At 36.7% G+C, this 24,393-nt stretch overlaps 1 protein-coding gene across 4 annotated transcripts in view; it reads left to right on the forward strand.

Annotated features, from left to right (window-relative positions):
- LOC120633905 (dystrophin, isoforms A/C/F/G/H-like) overlaps window positions 1-24,393 on the forward strand; it is a 752,632-nt gene that overhangs the window by 631,368 nt on the left and 96,871 nt on the right. For all 4 annotated transcript variants that reach the window (XM_039904299.1, XM_039904301.1, XM_039904300.1 and 1 more), the window contains 3 exons: window positions 1,323-1,467; window positions 5,814-5,937; window positions 17,062-17,228. In XM_039904299.1, the coding sequence (XP_039760233.1) occupies window positions 1,323-1,467; window positions 5,814-5,937; window positions 17,062-17,228 (436 nt within the window). The remainder of the gene's footprint in view (window positions 1-1,322; window positions 1,468-5,813; window positions 5,938-17,061; window positions 17,229-24,393) is intronic.

Below are 24,393 nucleotides of genomic sequence, written 5' to 3' on the forward strand. Positions count from 1 at the left end.
AACCATGTTGTTTGGGGGATTAAAGACGCATGGAGGTAGTACTCTTTCGGACTAGCCCCATATCAAAACGCTAAACTTCTTTTTAATCTTCTTTGTAAAATTGATCCTTCCGGAGTTTTTGTCACACTTAAAATGTCAGAGCGTGTCAAAACTTTGAACAATTTTTCCGAAATTACTCCAGGTTTATTTGTAAGGCCGCTACCTCAAAGTGACAATCTCAACCAAATCGATTTATCCGTATCAAAAATTAACCAATCGACTATCATTTTTTATGCACCGCGCCGTTAGGCGGTCTTAACGACGCAAAATATATTATATATATATATATATATATATACAATATATATATATATATATATATACATATATATTAAACCAACGTTTATTTCACGCTTTTGTTCAACCACCTAACCATAATACCAGTTTAATAACAGATACTTTCATTTTATTTATTTGAATAGACTATGTCAATCGATATTTCGCCATCCCTAATTATATCTAAATCCCCGGTTTAACATATTAAGGAGCTGAACGTTCGCCAATTTTCAACAATCACAGCCATCTAGTACTGCAGCCAAGTTTCTAAAACATTGTTTCGGGCCACGGGACGATGTCGGAGCGATAATATGGTTATCTCTATTTGAGTTAGTTATATCTGCATATTGTCTGTGAAAAGTACATTAATCCTGCGTGGGGGTGACTATTATAACATGATACCGGAAGTAATATTACATCTAAGAATAAGCAATGTTTTAAAACTAATTTACTGTTTACATATTATCAGTTTCCATAGCAAGTAAAATAAGAAAGCATGTATTATGTATTCTACCTCATTCTCTCCTATACTCTTATGTGATTGTTTCTTATCTACACATTACTCAGTTTCCATGGTAACCAAATTAAGAAACAAAATTTGATAAATCCATCCATGTACCTTTTCTATTGACGGCCGATTGGCGTATTGCAGCGACCCTGCTTTCTGAACCCAAGTCCGTGGGTTCGATTCCCACTACCCGAAAATGATTGTGTGATGAGCATGAATGTTTTTCAGTGTCTGGGTGTTTAAATGTATATTTATGTATATTATTCATAAAAATATTCATCAGTCATCTTAGTACCCATAACACAAGCTTCGCTTACTTGGCTCGATGGCGATGTGTGAAATGACGTAGAGTATTTATTTATCTATTTACATATATGTATTTACATTTATGTATTTCTTTCTTTTTCGCATTTTCATTTCATCAAGTGTCAAATCACAATCAAATCATTTCGTTCCAATCAAAGCTCATCATTGTTTTAACTAAGGCTGATATTTCCAGGAATCGTCTGGAGAGCAACGCAGAGCACTGGTCGGCGTTGCTTCTATCACTCCGCGAGCTCACCGAGTGGGTGATCCGGAAGGAAACCGAGCTGAACGCACTGGCGCCACCTAGGGGCGACCTGAACGCACTAATCAAACAACAGGTAACTGCTTTCTGACCCCCGATAAGGTTGACACATGACATCCAACGAGCCGCTGGACCCAGCCGGCGTAGGGCTGTCAATTTTTTTCCCACTACTAGTTAGCCCTTGACTGCAATCTCAGTGACAACGCAGTCTAAGACGGTAGCGGGCCGACTTGTTGAGTTAGGTAGAGTGCAAAGTGCCTTAATACCGACGAGGGGGCACTCCGGAAATAAGTGCAATCAATTTCCAATACTACTAACAATAGTGAGTAAAGGATACTCAATAAAGTACCTGAAGCTAAGAAAATAGCCAGGCGCTTAAGCCTCACTTGACGCGGCGTCGGCAACTAAAATGTTTCCGTGCCATCGACAGTAATCTCGTTTGCTGTCTCCTTTTATCTGGGATGTGCTTTTATTGCATTTCTTTTTTTAAACCCCCACGCAAAAACGAAGCAGATAGATTTCGGCTTGTTTGATCGAGTTCGAATCCCAGAGTTAGAGGTGCCTTTAACTTTTTAAACATGGAAAATAGAGCTCCGATTCAAGGTAAGGTAATATTAGAATTTTAAAGCGAAGGATACTAATAAAATATGTCAACGTATTTTTTTGTCTACCACAATGCGATGATCGAAATAACTACAGTCCTTAACTTAAAACTAAAGCTAAGAGGATTCCAAACATGAAATTAAGAATTTCCTTTCAAGTACCTATAAAATAATAAAAAAATCTAGAAAGAGCCCTTTTGATGCGTAGCTGTGCTAAACAAATATTGATAAGACCGCAATGAGATGATGGCAATAACTCCAGTTTTTATCTTAAAACTAAAGCTACGAGTGTTCCAGACATGAAAATAAGAATTTACTTTTACATTTAAAAGCGTACGCGTCATAATAAAAAGATCGCAATATGTGATAAACAATTTATACAGACCACAACAATACGTTAAATCACCCGGTGAAAATCGTTTCGGATGCGCGGCCATTTTGGTCACAGTCGCACCGCAAAATGGCGCCCACGTAGCAGTAACGGCTGGCTGCGTTATGTACATTGTAGATTTATCAACAGCTATTCCCATATCCCAGCTGATTGTAATTGCACGATATGTATATTTGTTTTCTAACATGCATTCAAATAATTGAATTAATTTTGGAAACCGAAATTTTTGGTGTTCCATTTACAAACAAGTTTTCGAATAGCAAATAGTTTTTGTTAACGAACGATGCCTTAGTTTTTTTATTTCAATTTTGGAAAAGAGATAAAGTGGTTTCAGCTTTCCTATGAAATTAATAAATTGAAAAGAAAATATACTGTAACAATATAAATATACTACGACAATACATACATCGCCATCTAGCCCCAAAGTAAGCGTAGCTTGTGTTTTGGGTACTAAGATAGCTGTTGAATATTTTTATGCATATAATAGGAACACATAAATACTTATAATAAACAGATAAACACACTGAAGAACAATCATGTTCATCACCCAAACATTTTCCAGTTGGGGGAATCGAACCTAGATTCGGTATGAATATTAGAACTAAAAACTAACTCGTTGTGTATTCAAGGTAAATTGTATATTATTTATAACCGAATACTGAATTAAACCTTTAAGATGTCTCTCAATAAGTTCAAAGTCTATAATAAGCTTATAGAAAAATCCAATTATAATATTAGGGATTACTTAAACGATAAAAAAGCTTGTGTAACAATTGTTGTATTATCATAGCTAAATATTAATTAACTGTGAGATGGTGATAACAAAAAATAACCCGGCTAAGTATGTTGTGGGTTCTTAGGCCAGGGCGAACGTAGTTATCACGGTCACTTTACAATTATATATATACATACATGTATAAAAGCTTCCTAAGTGTCTGTGATAGGCCTACATTTATAAAGAATGTTTGAATTTGAATTTTAAAGAGGAGGCTAGATTCCAGCCGTGGAATATTATTTAGAATGAAGATGACAATAATGATCTTGGACATAGCACGAAAGCATCTATTGTAGAAACAATAGATGCTTTCGTAAAAACAAAACGTATCATATTGATTATAACTTAGCTAAAATATCTTATCCGAAAGTATACTTATAAGCCTGTCGCCTTAGTTTTCATAATTAAGTAAATCTAAAAAGAACCTTACCTTAGTTATTTATACATTTAACACACATGCTGTAAGGTATACCTTAAAATGTAATCAAATTTAATCCAGTGAGGTATTTTTGAAATTATCTTATATTGACCTAAAAAACTACAAATCCTTTTAAAAAAAACTACATTATAGTTTCGGTAATTTTTTTATCCTTTTTACATTAAAAAGTATACATTTGACTGGAATAAACGAAACTATTTAAAACTAAATAAAATGTAAAACGTCCTCGAAACCACCGCAGCGAGGCACGGTTCCTAAGATGCTGGCAGCATTGCCCCTTTGGATGGCTAAACTAATTCGTTGGCCAAGGTAACTGCCCGCTCTAGGATCACCGGAAGACTCTATAACCCTTTTCGATAATTCTTTGAAAAGGGCTCCGGACCCCACGGTCCCAGAGTCTCTACTCCAAAAGGCACAAAAATTAAGCTGCTATCCAGGTTTTAATTTTTTTTTGACTGGATGAAAGTGATGGCAAGAAAAATCCTTGTCCCTAATTGAACCATCAAACATAAACATAATCGAAACACAAAATACTATTACGGAGCTCTTACCAGAATCGATTAGTTTAATTCGCGGCTGAATTAATCTGATAGAAAAACTCCGTCAATCTTTCTCAAGGTTAACATTTTTTCATTTAAGACTACATAATTGCATACCTGGCTATATAGCTAACCGGGTAAATAATCTCATGAAATAGTTTGGTGAGATGATGATGGATGAGTTGCTAAACTTTAAAATGATGTTGGAATCTGCAATCTGCTTAGTTTCTTGCCGGTTCCTCTTAGTCTGGAAGGAATCTGCCTTCCAAACCGGTGGTAGAGTCACTACAAACAGACTGACTTGACGTTTCAAAAGTGCTTTAATTAGGCCTACTTGAACTTAATGAATTTTGAATTGAATTGGAGAAAACGAATTCAAAACACTCATAAATCAGTTTGTCTGTATTCAGCAATGTGAGATATCATCTAGATAAGATGAAACAGGATAGGAATACAACTTGAAACACAGAAAATAAATTTGTTATTTCTCTCCTTTGTTATAAAGATGACACTGTTTACGATAATGATGCCACAGCGTAGACTGCGGATATGGTTCGCGGAAAGCATATTTCTGTTCTCGGCCGCCGCTCGCAATAAATCGGGTGCAAGTGCGGAAATTATGAATAACGAGCCCTCGGTGCAATGGCAATCGATACCGTATTATCTGAGCGGTGCTGCAGACATTAATGGCCAAAGATAAGATGTATGTTCGATGCCAAAAATATTTCTTGTTAGACCTCTGTAGGACAAGCATCCTGAATTGTGGTAAATTGATTATTTATTAGGACTAGTATTTTGAAAAAAAAAGAAAGAAACTTCCTCAGATAAGATTCGGTTTATGGAAAAACATTTCTTGTTGGACTTCTGTAGGACAAAGATCCTCAGGGAAAAGTAAAAAAAAGGCAATGAAATGTACATTCATCCAGGGCGAAGCTATTTAGCTATTTTATACCTGCGTAAAAAATATATACGTTAACAACGTATCCCATTATAAGTAACATCATAATATTATGTAAATACTCAAACCTTTACTGGAAAAGTCAGGCGCCAATCTGTTATAGGTATTATAGTTGTTTCTTTTGACGATGGGATACAAACTACTACGTGTAAAAAAATATGACATATACATACAACGTGTAAATGACAACCGAAATAAAACGTCACAGGCTTTAGATGTACATTATGTAATGTCTCTGTGACTTACCTGTGAAACCGAAAACCTTACAGTTTTTGTAGTAATACATAGTTTTTACTGAAACAAATCACATATAGCCCTAACGTCACATGCATAATTAAAATCTTGTGACTTCTGTCACATTATAAGGTAGGCGTGTCCGTCTTTTATCTTCAAATGGGTAGTCATAAGTAAACACTTAGAATGTTTACTTATAATATTTATTTCATATTTCCGTTACACGTTGTATAGAGTAAGTTTTAAAATGTTCGAGAAAAGTCCTTTTATATGATCGGTAACTTAAGTTTAATAGGCTCCGTTATTTCCACTTTTAAATAAAGATAATATAAATTATATATCTAAATAATATAATGTTGGGCCAGTAATACGACCATTTCGAATTTTATGTCAGTAGCTTTAAAATGCATTGCAATGCATGTTTAACGAAGGGACAGCTTTTAAGTGATAATTAAATTTAACATACCTCTTTTACTTTCCACAGGACGACCACAGAGCATTCAGAAGACAGCTTGAGGACAAGCGACCGGTTGTTGAGAGCAATCTACTGAGTGGCAGACAGTATGTTGCCAACGAACCGCCGCTATCGGACACCAGTGACACCGAACGTAAGTACAATTTTTTTTTCCACAAGTTAGTCCCTGACTGCAATCTCACCTGCTGCTGAGTAGGGCGAGTTTGAATCCCAGCACGCACCGCTAACAATAAGCTATGCGCGTTTTAAGCAATTAAAAAATCACTAGCGCTGACAGTGAAGAAGGAAAACATCGTGAGGAAACCTGCACGCTCGAGAGTTCTCCAAAATGTTCTAAAAGGTGTGTGGAATCTACCAATCCACACTGGTGGACTACGGCCTCTACCCCTTCACATTGTGGGAGGAGACCCGTACCCTGTAGTTCACCGGTAATGGATCTATATGTTTATGATGATGTTACGCCTAATCGGTTTCTACGCGTACCGGTACGCTATATTTAGCGCTCCGTCACGTAGGTACGTAGGTGGGGTTTTTACTAGATGTCAGCCACTCATCAGACCATCCCAGGGAAAATTTATAAAATAAATATTTAAAAAAACCTCCTACTTTAGATTTGAGATTTGCGGGTAGAAACAAAAAAAGGAAATAGTAACAGAAATGATGCAAGTAACGGAGTTACCTTAAAAACGATGGAAGCCTTTGAATGCACAAGCACTCTTTTAATTAAAACCCGTCTCAATCCCACGATGGACGGGTGTACTTCAGAGCCTTAATTACTTCTGTATAAAATTTCCGGTTCAATTCCTTAAAAATATATTTAATGAGATTTGTGTTTTCTTAATTTAATTTGTTTTTTTTTTCGGATAAAAGCGGGTGTTACTTTGCAGTAGTCTATCATTGTCTATGAGTATTCTTTAGAATTGGTGGCAGAGAGTAGATAAAGAGTGTAATTTAGGTTATTAATGGTATATTACTTATTAGATGGTTTTTCGAAAGGAAATAAATAATAAAGTCAAAGTCAAAGTCAAAAATATCTTTATTCAAGTAGGCCCACAGGTGGCACTTTTGATGCGTACATAATTACAATACATAATACAATACATAATACAATACATAAAGCATACCTGAGCCTCCTTGTTAATTAACAAGAGAATATTAATAAGTCCTAAAATATAATAGCAGGTAACATTTCGATCTCGAACGATCTCTCTGGCGTAGCGGTGAGCGCTGTGTTTTAAGTGGGAGTTCCCGGGTTCAATCCCCGGCAGGGGCACTTTGAGAATTTATAATTTCTGAATTTTCTCTGGTCTGTTCTAGTGGGACGCTTCGACCGTCGCTAGTTACCACCCTTTTTTTTTTTTTTTTTCTTTTGTTATCGGGGGGGAAATCTTCAAAGATACCCGACCTCAAAGAAGATCGGGTTATGTGGGATTTTTACCCACTAAAACCCCCTCGGTGGCCATCCTCGGCACATAATTGGGAGGCTCCGGGATCTCCTAAGAACGCACCGGTGCCTCCCTCGTACAGCGCATGTAGAGCTCGTCCCGGGAGAAAATATTCCCCCGACCTCATTTGGCTTGCTTTGGCTACGGCAAGCTGCTATCCTACCCGGGTCGTGTAAATTGGTATTAAACGGCGAGAGCCCCATACTGTCCGACACGACCCGATGTCCCTTCATCTGGGACTAAAGATCAGATGGAATTGGGCGATGATTGCCATCTGCACGCCTCGGTCGTCTCCGAGAAGGATCGGCTCTCTCTCGTTTTTTCGTTTCTCTCTCTCATTTTCATAGTTACCACACTACCAAAAACGTGCCGCTAAGAGATTAAGCGTTAGGGTACGATGTCGCGTAGATACCGATTAGGGGTAAAGAAGCTATAACCAAAACAGGCCAGACCGCTAGGATCGTAGCGCTGCATCATTCCTAACCACCAGGTGAGATGGAAAGGGCCAACGTGTAGTAGAATAATAAAAGTAGCTGAAAATCAAATCCAAAAATTCTGTATTCATGTAGGCCTATCGGTTATCACAGCCACTTATGAAGCGTCCATACATGTTTTATTTCCCTGACTGTGATGTGATGGTGGTATTCGTAAACCTAAACCCAAAGCTAGTCTCAGGAGGATTCCAAACGCGCTGTGTAAGAAGGCCCTATAACAAACTTAGCCGGTGTTTTTTGTGATCACCATCTCACAGACAATTAATATTAAGATAAATCTTATCTATCGTTTGTGTAATAATTTAATTTTTCTATAAGCTTACGTATAAACTTTAAACTTATTGAAAGACATCTCAAAGGTTTCATTCGGTAATCTATGCTTAAACCAAACTTGAGAAATTGACCTAGCTCAGTATTAGTTAGTTTATACGGTCTTTAACAGTTAGTAACTCCCAATAAAACTGTGCATACGATGGTTCACAACATGCATAATCATAGCTGATTGTTATAGAGCTTGCAATGTATTCTTTGCATGTTAAACAGTTATGCATTATGCGTTGTGATTATGCATATGCAAGCCTTCATGCTAATTCTGTGTAACGAACTGCGATACGACGCATAGACTGAGGACATAACACATACGGATACTGAGACGATGTATATAATACCTTTGTTGGAATTAAGATACTGTGTGGAAATTATGCAATGCCGTTGTACTCAAATTCACTAATCTAAATCAAGAAAATTAAGCTTAATTTGCTGTACTCCTCAAAAAGCAGGAGAAACTGTTTGGTGTAATTAAAAGTTTCTTCAATCTTTATACTTCTACCCAAACAGTAGTTCGGCAATGTATCCTCTACACACGTTTCGCTCCGACACCGGAGCATCCTCAGTTGATGTTGACTTTACAATGAATAATGGTTAGGTAACATAAAAATCATTCATTCTATTGTAGCATTGTATAGTGGCATTTGGAGCCTCTTTGGATTTAGAATCTCTTAATCTCATCTTTGATAGATGTCTCTTTAAATACGTAATAGTATATAGTGCAACTAGTGCGACAAGTTGTCGATTGCCCACGAAAGCGAAGTTGAACGCACGAGAGAAGCGAGTGCGGTCACTCGCTTGAGTGGGTAATCGATGTCGCACTTGTTGCACATACTATTTTGTATTACTCATGCGGGGAAAGAATAATTTGAGTGTACAAGTAAACTTGTCGCACTCAAATTTTAAAATGGGCAAACGGTTCTTTTTCAACCGCAACAGCGAGCGTCAAGATACTACTTTCCCCGCATGAGTTTTATTCCACAACAAGTTAGCAATCTCAACTGTTGGTAAGTGATGATGCAGTCTAAGATGGTAGCGGGCTAACCAGCTTGGGAGTATGGTAGTCATATAGCTATCCACGTGACATTGCACCGGAACACACTAAATGGCTTAGCGGCACTTCTTTGTTGGGTGGTAACTAGCCACGGCCAAAGCCTCCCACCAGACCAGAAGAGAAGAGAAAATTTTAAACCAGAACCGAAATATAACCCGGTTGTATAAATAATTAAACCTCCCACCAGACCAGAACAGAAGAGAAGAGAAAATTTTAAACCAGAACCGAAATATAACCCGGATGTATAAATAATTAAACCTCCCACCAGACCAGAACAGAAGAGAAGAGAAAATTTTAAACCAGAACCGAAATATAACCCGGGTGTATAAATAATTAAACCTCCCACCAGACCAGAACAGAAGAGAAGAGAAAATTCTGAACCGGAACCGATATCGAAACCGGGTGTATGAATAAATAAAAAAAAAAAAAGTACAAACAACAAAAACGATGAATCTTAACTATACGTAAACACTGCGAGGAATTCCGTCTATCAAGGGGCAGAAAGGGGCCAAAGGGGTAACAAAGCACACTGACAGCGGCCCAATAATTGCGAACGTTAGATAGAAACCGGTCATCCAATGGACAAGTTTCGATTGAATTGTTTGTAATTGATTTTGGGAACCGAACATACGAGTACTGATTAGTGGACTCGGTGGTCATAATTACAGTAAATATAGAGTTTAGGATAATTGGTGGGCATTGGAAGGCCTAAAGTTCAGTTATTATCATAATACTATGAAGTTTCAAAGCGGCGGTAGCCCTGTGTAGGACTTCGACTTCACTGTCGGGGGTCGGGTTCGAATCGCGGCACGCACCTCTAACTTTTCTAAGTTAGGTGCGTCTTAGAGAAATTCAAATATCACTTTCTTTAACGGTTAAGGAAAACATCGTAAGGAAAACTGCATGGCTGAGAGTTCTCCATAATGTTCTTATCATTATGGCCGGATACCCGTGCTCTGTAGTGGACCGGTAAATGATATGATGAAGATGATGATGATGTTGATGATGTAGTTTCATATTAAATAAAAAAAAAAAAGATATTTATTTCGTTTCGTACAGCAAAATAATACATTGTAATTGTGGTAATCCTAGTAAGTTACTAGTATTACTACTAGCACTTGTGGCAGGCGGCCCCGCTCTTCCATAACATAATATACAAATTGAAAAAACTGCAACTCCAACAACACTACAAACACTATATATAAAGGTAGAATACATAAAAAATCTCCCCCAGAACGGTTTGTCACCGCGGGGGTAGTAGACAAACACCCTCCATTAAAGAAAAAGTATTATATATCTACTTTTAACGTCAGATCATTAGGAAATGAAGATAGAGTCATACAACTAGAGCATGCGATAGCGAAAATAAAATGGGATATTATAGGTCTATCAGAAGTTCGCCGGTTGTGATAACATGGAAGATAGAGGCCAATACATACTATATAGCTTCGGAGAAACGAAAGGAGAAAAAGGAGTCGGTTTTCTGATAAGAAAACAAAATCAAATTATAATATTGGATTTTATAGGTATAAGCGAGAGAGTGGCCGTACTTCGAGTGCAAATTGAAGGAAATATCTTCTCAATTATTCAGGTATATGCTCCTACAAGTGAAGCGAAGGACATTGAAATCCATTATTTTTACGAATGCTTGCACAATACAATTAAAAAATGTGATCTAAAAATGATTCTAATGGGAGACATGAATGCAAAGGTAGGACAGACAAATAATAATATGGGATTTATCATGGGAAAATACGGATACGGCATCAAAAACGAAAGAGGTGAATTATTTATAGAATTTTGTCAACAAAATAAATTAACCATAATGAATACTATATTTTACAAGCCTAAACAACTTAGATGGACATGGGAGTCGCCAAACGGATCCACAAGAAATGAAATAGACTTCATTACAACAAATGTCCCTAAGTCGATAGAGAATGTTAATGTCCTTAGCAGTTTAAAATTTCCAAGTGATCATAGGATGGTAAGAGCAACTTTAAATATTACCTGTCAAAAACGATCTAGACGACGATTCAATCAAAAGTCAGTAAAATATGTAGATATACCTAAACTTAAAGCATCACTTGCAAGCAAAATATTCAAAACATATTGGAATGAGACGGAAAACCCCCAAGAAATGTATGACATCATAGAAAAAACTATATTTGATAGCACAAAAGTATCTAAAATTACAAGTAGAGAAAACAAAAGGCAAAATATAATAAATAAGGAAGTGGAAGATCTAATAAATGAAAGACACGAGTTGAAGAATAAAAGAAATAAAACAAGAAAAGAAAAGAAAAAACTGAGCATGTTGTATAGAACTATTAATAAAAAAATAAGGGAAAATACTAAAAATTACAGACTACATGTACTCCAACACTTACTAGAAAAAACTGGAGCAGTGAAGAAAGCTTATAAGAAGTTAGCCAATACGAAAATCGTCATGAGTCAGATAGAAACCGCTACAGGCTGTACCGTTACTAACAGAAATGAAACTATTCAGATAGCTACTCAATATTATAGAGCTCTATACAGTCAACAATCCCATACAAATGGTACAAAAGTAGAAACATACAATACGGACCCAGCACCACCGTTTATGGAAAGAGAGGTAGAGTTATCAATAAATAAATTAAAACATGACAAAAGCCCTGGACCGGACGGTATTAGCAATGAAATAATAATAGCTGGAAAGGACAGTCTTATTATACCATTGACGAAACTTTTTAACATTATACTTTATACGAAAAAACTACCGACTCAGTGGACATATTCTGAAATTTCATTAATTTATAAAAAAGGAGACCCGAAACAAATATGTAATTACAGGCCTATCAGTCTAACATCATGCATCTATAAAGTGTTCGCTACCACTTTATTGCGACGCATAACAAAAATCATAGATGAAAACCAGGGAGTAGAACAAGCAGGTTTTATACAAGGATTTTCCACAATAGATCATATTCACACACTAAAAAATATAATAGAAAAATACAAGGAATATGGAAAACCATTATACATTGGATTTATCGATTATTCTAAAGCATTCGATTCCATTTCCCATAATGCTATGTGGAATGCTCTAGCAGAACAGGGTATTAATAGTGAATACATAGACATTATAAAAGAACTCTACCACAAAAGTACATCTAGCGTTCGTATAGACACGGTCGGAATCCCATTTAAATTAGAAAGAGGTTTAAGGCAAGGCGACCCGCTCTCTTCAAAGCTTTTTTTAGCTGTCCTTGAAAATATATTCAGGACACTAAATTGGGACAACGTCGGGCTAAAAATATACGGTAGCTTCTTGTCACACCTGAGGTTTGCGGACGACATAGTACTATTTTCTGAAAGTTCAGATGGTTTACAGTATATGTTGGAAACATTAAATTTACAAAGTATGAAAGTAGGTCTGCATATAAATCAAGAAAAAACGAAAATTATCACAAACTCCACATGCAGTCAGATACAAATACAATCGAAAGTTATAGAATACGTAGAAGAATATATCTATCTTGGTCATCTGATCTCATTCCAAAACTCTATTGACAAAGAAATAGATAGACGAATCACCAATACATGGAAAAAATATTGGAGCATGAAGGAAATTTTTAAAGGAAATTTACCAATAAGATTAAAAACAAAAGCGCTAGAGACGTGTATATTACCATGTCTTACCTATGCATGCCAGTCCTGGCCCCTCTCAATCAGGACATTGAAAAAAATAAGGACATGTCAAAGAGGTTTGGAGAGGAGTATAGTTGGCCTTAAACTTAAAGACCGCATTAGGTGCTCTGATATAAGACGAGAGACCAAAGCAAGAGACGCCATAAAGCTAATTATGCAACTTAAATGGAGATGGGCGGGTCACATTCAAAGATGTCAAGATAGTAGATGGACAAAAATTGTTACCAACTGGCATCCCATGGATTGGAAGAGAAGACCCGGTAGGCCATTGAAAAGATGGGAGGACGACATCGCGAAAGTTGCGGGTAAGACATGGAGTACTCTTGCAAGGGACAGGTGCAAATGGAAAAATATGGAGGAGGCTTTTACCGCTACTGGCGGTCCTTACGTAAATTAGATAGTATAAGTACAATAAGGGCAATATATTACTTAGCTATGAAAACATTAAAATAGAAAATAAGAATTTAGGATTAAGGAAAATTGTATTTACTTAACTCTATTATATTTAGCCAGTAAGGTATTTAATTGTAAGGAATGTAAATAAAGCTTTATTATTATTATTATTATTATTATATTTCAGTTATCAATGTACCTAATTTTTTTTTTATTCTACTACAAGTTAGCCCTTGACTGCAATCTTACGTGCTGGTAAGTGACGATGCAGTCTGAGATAACGGGCTCACCTGTCAGGGGTGTGGCAGTTGCAATACACCCATAATCAGTTTCTACATCACATCGCACCGGAACGGTAAGTCGCTTAGCGGCGCGTCTTTGACGTTAGGTTGGTAACTAGCCACAGCAGAAGCCTCCCACCGGTCAAAATTCAAAAATATTGATTAATTTCTGGTGTAGTTATATAACGACGAAATAATAAATAAATAAATATAATACGACAATACACACATCGCCATCTAGCCCCAAAGTAGGCGTAGCTTGTGTAATGGTTACTAAGATTACTGATGAATATTTTAATGAATAATATACATAAATACTTATAATATACAGATAAACGCACAGACACTGACAGACACTTATGTTCATCACACAAACATTTTCCAGTTGTGGGAATCGAACCCACGGCCCTGGACTCAGACAGCCGGGTCGCTGCCGAGTGCGCCAGTCGGCCGTCAAATAAAGCACCGATATTGATTCAAATATAAAGCCTTTACTATCACACAATAATACAGATCAGTTATTTGATTCACAAACACTAAATACCAATGAACCGTACCGGGAGGGTAATGCTCACGCTATAATAATCAAAATCAATTCAACTATTGTAAAATGGCGAGAGAACAATCGCGTACAAACAAACTGACGGGTAACAATGGCGTCAAACAATACCCCGACCGTGGCAGAGTAATGAGGCGGCAGAGATCAAACTTCATTATTTAATATTAAATTCAGTAAATTTAATGTATGGTTTAATGTATCTTGTGATACAAAACTCCGGAATTTTTATATACTTACTACCTGTTGCCCGCGACTTCGTCTGCTGTTGATTTTGTTGTTTGATGTGGCGTTCAATTTAAGCCCTGAATGAGTGGTTTGCTGCTGTCCGCTGAGTAGTTCGCTGTCCTCTATCTCTAACCACAGTATGGGCAAAATTAAACGCATATTATAACCTCAATAGTACAAAAATAATTATTTAAATCGGTTATAATTTGTCGGAGTTATGGTATATAATGGTTAACACTCATCCCCTCTCCCAAAGGAACCGAGCTTATTGTCGGGATAAAATGTATCCTATATTACTTCTAATACTTCCAAGAATATGTGTACAAAGTTTCATGAGGATCGGTTTAGTAGTTTTTGCGTGAAAGCGTAACAAACAAACTTACATTGACATTTATAATATTAATAGGGATAGGGATAGGGATATAAGCTGATTTGGCAACTTCTAATCCGTAAAACTTAAAAAAAATCTCAGAAGAACTCTCATCTGCTAGGTATGGCACAAAACATTCAGGTTCATCACGCAAACATTTTCCAGCTGTGGGAATCGAACCCACAACCTTGACTCAGAAAGCGGAGCCGCTGCCCACTGCGTCAATCGGCCGTCAAATTATTAAAACACACCAAGTTTTGCCATGAGAATAACAATAATCCAAGCAAAGAGAGATAACACAGCTTCGTATAAAAGCGCATGCCTAAATATGTCAATAAAACTTAGTATGACTGGTATTTTCGGCAGCCCTAACTGAGCTACAGTAATGAAAAATGCAGAGATAAAAATTTGAAATATTTCTCAACGAATCACGGCACTCGGCAGTGAATGCCTCGTTTACTCACAGTCGAGCACTGGTACGCAAGGTATGAATTTTTATTTTTGATGAAACCTCCACATGCTCGTACCTTCGTGATATTACACACAAGTGAGCTTCCGTAATCGTACGATACGAGTTCTAAAATTTTCAAGTTGAACCTAAGTTGAAAATACTCCTAGAGAGACAAAGCAATAGTCTATAGTGGAAGTAATAACATAATTACATTCCTTTCGACTGCACTCGCCATGTATTATATTAATCGACTGTTTGAGCCATTTGAGCCAGCAAGGATGTTACTGTGAAATCAAATACCATTACTCATTATTTATTAGACATGAGCAAGCTTATTGGAAAGATGTTGGCGTTACTTTGTCAATGAAAGTTAAGCTTAATTTGCTAAACCCCGCGAAAAGCAGGAGAATCTGTACGGTGTAGTTTAAAATTTCTTCAATCAACATCTACCTAATCTCTATCTATCACCGGAGTATCCTTAGTGGATGTTGACTTTACAATAATTATTCATTAGAAAGTGATTGTCAGGAGATGTGACTAGTTTGAATCTACCTTTCAATTACAGAGTACTTTTGAAACAATTGCTGCACATTGCATTTTTATAATTTTCTTTTTAAATGTTTTACCAACACTTCGAGTAAATATCTATTTAATAAATTTAAAAAAAGAATTCGGCCGATGTCCTATTATCCAACGCCTAGGTAGGTATGTTCTAATCTTAATCTGCGTTTAATTTTTATCTAGGAATATATACACAACCCTATATCGGATTGATCACATCGTGTACTGATCCGTGTTAATCACTGAGGGCCAGTGTCAGCTTAATTAAGTGGCAACTCGAACATTTGCGCGGTGACGTCATTACCCACTGCTTCGTGTACACCGCAGTTGTATTGTGACTGATCTATTTGATCTATTACTCTGAGTAAGTCATACTGTTACTCAAATCGCATTGTTGTGACCAGCCGTTGCCCGCGTTCTTCATCCGCGTTTATTACGGTTTTTTACAAATCCTGTGAGAACCGTCTGTTCTTGTAGGAATCAAAAACTTCCGACACTTATCGATCTCTTTTATTCGATACCCATATTGAGGGAGTTATGAAAAAAAAATGTAATTCGAAATTTTGTGGTTGGCGGCCATCTTGGATTTGAAGTTTATCGTAGTATTCTGCTAGTCAAGCTCTTTTATTTGATACCCATGTTGAGGGAGTGAGGGAATAAAATATAATCCGTGATTATGTAGCGGCTGCCATCTTGGATTTTCGTCAAACATAGATAAGAGCACGTGTTCGGTTTTGCGTCGGTGATTAAAAAGTAGCTTATTTTACTTTCCGTCCCTTAAACCAACTTAATGCCAAAGCTCAAGTTGATTGGTTGCTCAGTTAGGGCCTAAGGGGATGACAAACGAACACACTTTTGCCATAATATTGTTAGGATGATAGTGAGATATATTTGTAAATATCAAACAGAATACCTTCTTCAAGAAAGAATGGTACACATTCTTTGGTCTGGTCTCACATTTATCGGTTTATATATAGCGCAGTAAGTCAGGAATCCCTAACAAAAAAAAAACAAAAAAAAGGTTATTAGTTTATAATTTTGTCCAAATAAATGCAGTCAATTAGCGGTCAATTAGCCCTGGGACAGATTGTACATTGTCAATTTTTTTATGTATAGGTATACTTCAATACTTTAATACGCAACACGCATAATATTGACCGTGTGTCAATATTATTATATTGACAATGACAAACGTGTGTTAGGGCAGCGTAGAGTTTATCTAGCTACCTATTTATCTTTTGACTTTGTTATTTCCAAAATGATTTTCGGAATCATATGTAGAATACTGTATTGTACATAAAAAGAATATTCACAGTCTTGTATAATGCAAATATGACTTAATCGTGTATATTTTCAGTAGGTAAGTCAAGTGATTATGTATCTAAACTAACTTTTCCTCCACAGCAAGCCGCGACAGCGAAGGTGACTCTCGTGGATATAGGTCTGCGGAGGAACAAGCCCGCGAGCTGGCGCGGTCGATACGCCGTGAAGTTGCCAAGCTAGCTGATAAATGGAACACCCTGGTGGACCGCAGCGACGCTTGGGGACGGTGCTTGGACGACGCTGTACAGGTAAAATTCTAAATACATTTATTTCGAGTAGGTCTAGTTTAAATAAGCACTTTTGAAACGTCAAGTCAGTCTATTTCTAGTGATTCTACATAAAGTAAGCTAGACGGTAAACGATTTGACCAGGACATCAGAATCTTCATGTAGTTGGTACTGCACGGTTTTGAGCTGCTAGCACCAGTGACTCCCTGCAAGTCACTTGAGGACACATAATCAACATAAACACATGAATAAACAATAAACTATACATGAGTACATCAACATAAACTCATGTCGATATAAACACATGAATGATTATTATAAATTAACCTTTCGAAAAATTTTAAGTTACTAAAATATATAGAGGGTAACTAAGTTTACTAAAGGCAGCATAAAAATATATCAACGCCATCTATGGGTGAACGCACAAAGTAAGATAGACAATCAATAGCGCTAACTGAAATGGCGTCGCAGTTCACAAACATTCCATAGATGGCGTAACAAAATTTAATTGATTAAGTAAATTAAGCCTTACTACCAGGCACTAACTTAGTAAAAAATATACTAGGAATAAATCATACGTTTTATTTTTTTTTAAATAAAAACTAGTTATAGCACAGATTGAAGATAAGGTACAAAGCTGTGGATATGTCTGTCTTCTACTTGCGGCCTCTCGCGACTTCGTCAGCGTATAGGTCAACCTTAAAAGATAGACATATGCTGTCCCGGACTTTTTTTTAGAACTTTTAAAGGGGAAAAACTTTGTCACACGTCATTTTATCGGAACTTTATCCGTTTACGCAGCGCACGCAGCGGAAACTCAAAAGGAAAAATTAACCCCCGATTTCGAAACCTCATTGGTGCTAGGCTCCTATTTGTGCCAGCATCATGATATACTTCATATAACCTTCCTCGATAAATGAGCTATGTAACACTAAAATAATTTTTCAAATCGGACCAGTAGTTCCTGAGATCATTGCGTTCAAATAAACAAACAATCAAATTCTTCTGCTTTAGATGTTTGTATAAGATTAGAAAATAAAATCACTCAAAAGTCTTAGGCTCGGTTCCTTACATATCTCGAATATATCTTTAACCATTCATCCAAATTATATGCAGTTAAAAGTCTTTTATTTTAAATACTTAAGAAGATATGTTTACTTATTTTGATAAGAATTCATATATTTTTTTTAAACGATTTAAAAAAAAAATGAATAAAAATATAATACTTTTTTTTGCCCGGTCCCGGCCTTTTTTGTAGGCATTATCAAACTCTACAACTTTTCTGTAGAATTCAATCATATATCTCTCATCTTTAAGGCAGCGTTCGTAAGAAACGTTTTCGTTCGACCGTTTCTTCTCCGACTTACTTTGCAAAACTGACTAGCACCAAAAGTTCTTTCAGTTTTCAGCTTAATATATATAGCCTATTGCACTCAGAAATAATGTGGCTTTATATTCATAAGGTCGTTCAGTAGATCCGAAGATTACCCCCCACATTGTCACAAACTCACAAACTTAACCTCTTGATAATATTAAGTATAGATTTATTAAGTTTAAACAAAACAGTTATATCTAGTCTTAATCATCCATCCTCCGCAGCCTATTAACAACCCACTACTGGGCTTAAGCCTAGCCTCTCTCATAGGACAGACGGTTGAAGAGCATAGACCCAACACGCTACTCCAATGCGGGTTATTGGGCTTTAAAGACTGATACGACAAGTAAGTGATAAAAATCGGGACCGACGGCTTGACTTACTCTCCGAGGCACTCGACAGGAGTGGACGGAGATGCTGTTTGGGGGAGGGGTGTGGAGTCCACGATGCCGCGTGGTTTGATGTTCTTGCATTGAGGAAAGCGAATCAGTGGGACAACCTCCCTACAAGATCCCGGGTTCTATTATATTTTATTTTCAATTTCTGAATTTTCTTTGGGTTAATCGGGTGGGAGGCTTTGGCCGTGGCCCGTGGCTCGTTACCACCCTACCGGCAGTGACGTGCTTCTAAGCGGCTTAGTGTACCGGTGCGATGTCACGTAGAAACCGATAAGGGGTATGACCACTATACTCCCTAACAGGTTAGCCCGCTACCATCTTAGACTGTATCATCACTTAACACCATTTGAGACTGCAGTCAAGTCCTAACTTGTGGTGGAAATAAAAAAAAAAAACCTCCGAGACATCGTTCAAATCGTGTTACATATACGTCGAGGCCTGTATATTGTTATATACTAATAACCATATATTTAATTCGAATATTAAACCGAGTGAGTACCTATGTACATACTTACATATGTGCTTTAAGAGCATGCGGTGAACGGTCGAGAGCGGTTTCTAGGCTACGTCTCCAGGGTAAGTGGCGAAGGGTCAGAATTAGGTTGAAAACATTTTGAGGTGATTTTTTTTTTATTCGTTTTACCAACTTTACATTTCAAAAAAACAATTCAAACTAGCTTATACAATATGAAGATAAAAAGTTAAGCTACTTATATGTAAACACCGCATGCAACTACGTTACTTTACGAATCTGTGTCCAAATCTTTGCATCAACAAACCGTTTTCCCCATTGCTGCGTTACGAAGCACAGATCAATATACACATATTTAACGCATATAAGCAGCTCTGACTCTTATTTTACAAAATCTTAACCGGATATCCGGCTAAAATCTAAGGTATAGAAATAAGTTATTTTAATAACAAAAGGCGATTCGCTCAAAGGGGCACGTGATCGTGCTTTAGTTTACATTTAATCGTCACAGATTATGTTTTCTAAACACCAGATACGCCAGTTTAAACGTAGAATAAAATAATGTTTTGTAGGCAGTGGATGACAGTCCTTCGTCACCCAGGAGCTGTTGAGAACTCTGAATCGACTGAACCGATAGGAATTAGGCGGGGTATTTTCCAGGGCGATAGTTTGAGTCCTCTATGGTTTTGCCTAGCCTATCCTCTCAGTAACTTACTGATGGACTCAGGACTAGGATTTCGCCTTCGCAGGGGTGGTGAGCATAGCAGTATGTATATGTTTAATTTATTAGTTTTATTCAATCTGATTAGCTTTACAAGTGAGCTAAGTACAGAATGCAATATTAAAAGTATACATTTATTCAAACTTAATATGTACAATTAGTGATATAGACAAATCCTTGATAAATCCTATCCGTCCAGTTTAAATAAATATCTCGTTAAGCACTAACAAATATAAATAATATCAAGTTTTACTTTGATAAATTAGTTTGTTAAGTTTGCTAAGTAACTTCTATATAATATTAACAGTGGGCAGTAATAATTGACTGTGCGATTACTTATCAAGCGTATAGTAGCATGAACTTATCTCTGACTCAAAATAATTTAAAATTAGATTTTGTATGCAAATAAATAATTACTTTTCAAACCTTTGTGATAACAGTATATCATCAAAAGTGATTACAGTAATCATTTTATATATATCAAGAATGTTACACTTCTGACAAACTTAACTTTACTTTAGTACAGTTTACTAGGTTTTCTTCCTTTTTATATAAAACCCTCTGTGATAAGTTTTAAGTTAGTGCCTGTTGAAACGAATTTTATATCAGGTATTCCGATACAAAATAAATAAAATAATATACCATACCATGACGTTATACAACATTATGACAAGGTTTCATCGTTGCGAGACAGGGAATTGAAATTCGTACGTCTATTGTTGTTAAGTCGAGCGAAAGAAGATTTTGCATATATCACCTATTGTCGGCTGGCCGGCATTATTCTATATGGCAGCCATTTATTTAACTCTGGCTTTTGTCTGCTTTTTCGTCCGTTGGACTAAGGATGAGAATTTCGTAGGCATAAGGATGTAGAATTTCGTTGAATTTTTCCTGATAATATGTCACATTGTACCTACTACATCCTTACATATTACATCAACGATCTTGCGCAAAATAATAACGTCTTTTTAATAAATGATCATAGGTTGTCTAGATATGCTTATATGGAATAACATAAATGTATCTACATATTTGACGGCCGATTGGCGCAGTGGGCAGCGACCCTGCTCTCTGAGCAAAGGCCGTGGGTTCGATTCCCACAACTGGACAATGTTTGTGTGATGAACATGAATGTTTTTCAGTGTCTGGGTGTTTATCTATATATTATAAGTATTTATGTATATTATTCATATAATTATTCATCAGTCATCTTAGTACCCATAACACAAGCTATGCTTACTTTGGGGCTAGTTGGCGATGTGTGTAGTGTCGTAGTATATTTATTTATTTATTTATATTTAATAAATGTTCGTTATACACCAATTTCAGTGCAATGATAGATTGTTAACACAATTTTATCGTTTAAAGACAACAATTCAAAATGTCAGGGCATGAAAAAAGTAACTAAATACAAAAAACCTAAATCGTAAGTAATATTTTAAATGCGGAAGCGTGTTAGATTGTTTGACCTACCTTTACGCCCTAACTAAGCATCTAATCAACTTGATTTTTAGCATAGACTTAGTTTAATGGACGGAGAGTAATATACTATTATTTATTCCTCGAAAACAAACGGTTCCCACGGGATTTGTAAATACCTGTAACAAGCGCGGACGAAGAACGCGTGCAAACGCTAGTCTATTTTTATAAAAGTCAAAGGTGACTGACTGACAGACTGACTCAACGTACAGCTCTAACCACTAGACGGATCGAGGTGAAATTGCACACAGGTAGTTATTACAATGTTGGAAACCTAAGAAAGGATTTTTGAAAATTCCAACCCTAAGGCGGTTAAATGGGGGATAAAAGTCAATTTATTTTTCATATTAATTCCATGAAACTTTGATTTTAGGTTTTCGATTAAAAATAACGAAATATGTGAAAACAAATTCCAACTCCAAATTCATCAAATAGGGGATGAAAATTTATATGAAAGTTTCTGATTTTATAAGTAATTTACGTTCATATTTTTCTAAAAGCTAGTTAGGCATAATACGGTACGGAACGAACGTAACAGGAACGGTATTTAGTTAGTCTATGATGCGCAGGAAACATGCGCATTCCCAATGCCCGATTAATATCCATCGTGGAGTCCAGATCACGCCCAGGGTGACCTGAATATCTGATGTTCAATGAATGCTTAATAATTATATGCAATAAACACGGATACACCATTTACTGGATATGCAATGAAATTGAAATTATTCTCTCGTAATTGGATACCTTTAATGTAAAGGTTGTTAAAATTTAAATGACCTTTTAAGCTTTTTTAACACCTCCGTATGTATTTTTTTTCATTCCACTACAAGTTAGCCTGCAATCTCACCTGGTGGTAAGTGATGATGCAGTCTAAGATGGTAGCGGGCTAACCTGTTAGGGAGTAGGGTAGTCTTACCCCTAATCGGTTTCTACGTGACATCGCACCGGTACACTAAATCGCTTAGCCATACATCTTTATCGGTAGGGTGGTAACTAGCCACTAGCAAAGCCTCCCACCCTACCAGACGAAAGAAAATCTAGAAATTATAAATTCCCGAAATGCCCCTACCGGGAATCGAACCCGGAACCTTCTACTTAAATTCACAGCGCTCACCGTTGCGCCAGGGAAGTCGTCATATAATTTAATCCGTGTTAAAATTATAAATACCTTACCGTTACCTATAGCTCAAAAACAGCACCAATCTTAAACAAATACGGCATATGTATATAACTTGTATCCTAGAAATTAACATCGGATACTTTGTATCCTAAAGCAGACTGGAATTATACCTCAGGATTAAAAACAGTGACTTTAGTTACGCATGCACAGCTTTACACCTAAACTAAAATTTTGCCAGTAGATAGCTTGAATCCTCCGGACGAAGGATAGATACCTTTTATCACAGGAAAACTATCGGTTCAAAGCTAACGCGGGTGAAACCATGGTATACAGCTAGTGTAATATAAATTTGTAACAAAATCATTAATTATAACGTCGATATGGTTGGTAAAACCTATTGAACTCTCCGTCCAGATCATTACTAGGTTGTCTGGTAAAGACCGCCTTTGCACGCCTAAATAGTTTATAAGTTTCCGTGCAGTTTCTTGTTTTTTGTGTTATGTCTATTTTGTGTATCTTGTAAAATATTCATACAAACAAACGAACTAATGATAAATGCTAAAATACCTTTAATATTAATAACCCGGAAATAGAATCTGAGACTACATCGCTTAATTCGTTTTATGTTAGTCTCACTACTACGCTAAAGAGGTCTTAAAATATAACTCCTCTCCGGAGGCCCTTCCATTAATTCTATCGTTGTTAATTGCAGGGCATGTTCAGATTAATTGCATCGACCATTGTATGACTTCGCCCTAATCCGCGCCGCACAAACGAAGCTTTCTAAGGCCCTATACATACAAACATTGTTTGTTTACATTATAAATAGGCGGGTTAACGACCTTTGTGGTATTAGAACCGCATAGGTTCAAATATTTACAGGCGCGTTACTCGGGATCCATTGATACGTATGTTAGGATTTAAATTTAACTAGCATTATAATTTCCACTTCTTTGTTATTTTTTTTAATTTAATCTTATTTTTGAACGAGACGATCGGTTGTCATTCTCCGATTGGTTAACGCCGGTAGACGCATAACGGCGGGAACCAATCAAATTGCTCGGATTCTACCTGGACGGTATGAGTTTTGGCGGAAAATTGGGTTTTCTTCTTGGCGGGTTGGATCGTTCTTTAGAGAGTTATGAAGTGAATTGCGAGGTTGTAAAACGATAAGTTCATATTGTCATAGTTTATAAAGTAAATTAATAAAGTGATATTTGTATGGTATGTTTATTTGCATCTTTTCGTGGCCTCATCGCTATCCTACTAAAGTTATAATACGTAGTCCGGTATTAGTAGTAGCTTTATGTGACAGAGCTCGTCCAGAGACGTCACTACCGCCATGCTTATTCCTGCCGCTAAGCAGCATTGTACAGGCACAATAGGCTTAACACCTACGCCTCAGAACGATGGACACAGGGTGGTAAGTTACAGGACGTATTCCTTGCATGTCCTGCGAAGTGTTTATCTCTTCATCGGCGATGGTATACCTACTTCATTTTGACTGTGTGTACGCATTCTCATTATTCGAGAATTAATACTCGTGCAATGTCTTTGTTAGAAAAAGGTCGGAGATTTACAAAGAAAACACCCACAACTTTTTTTTACAATGGCGCTTGGT

This window comes from Pararge aegeria, chromosome 22 (genome assembly GCF_905163445.1).
Source record: "Pararge aegeria chromosome 22, ilParAegt1.1, whole genome shotgun sequence".
NCBI classification, from domain to species: Eukaryota; Metazoa; Arthropoda; class Insecta; order Lepidoptera; family Nymphalidae; genus Pararge; species Pararge aegeria.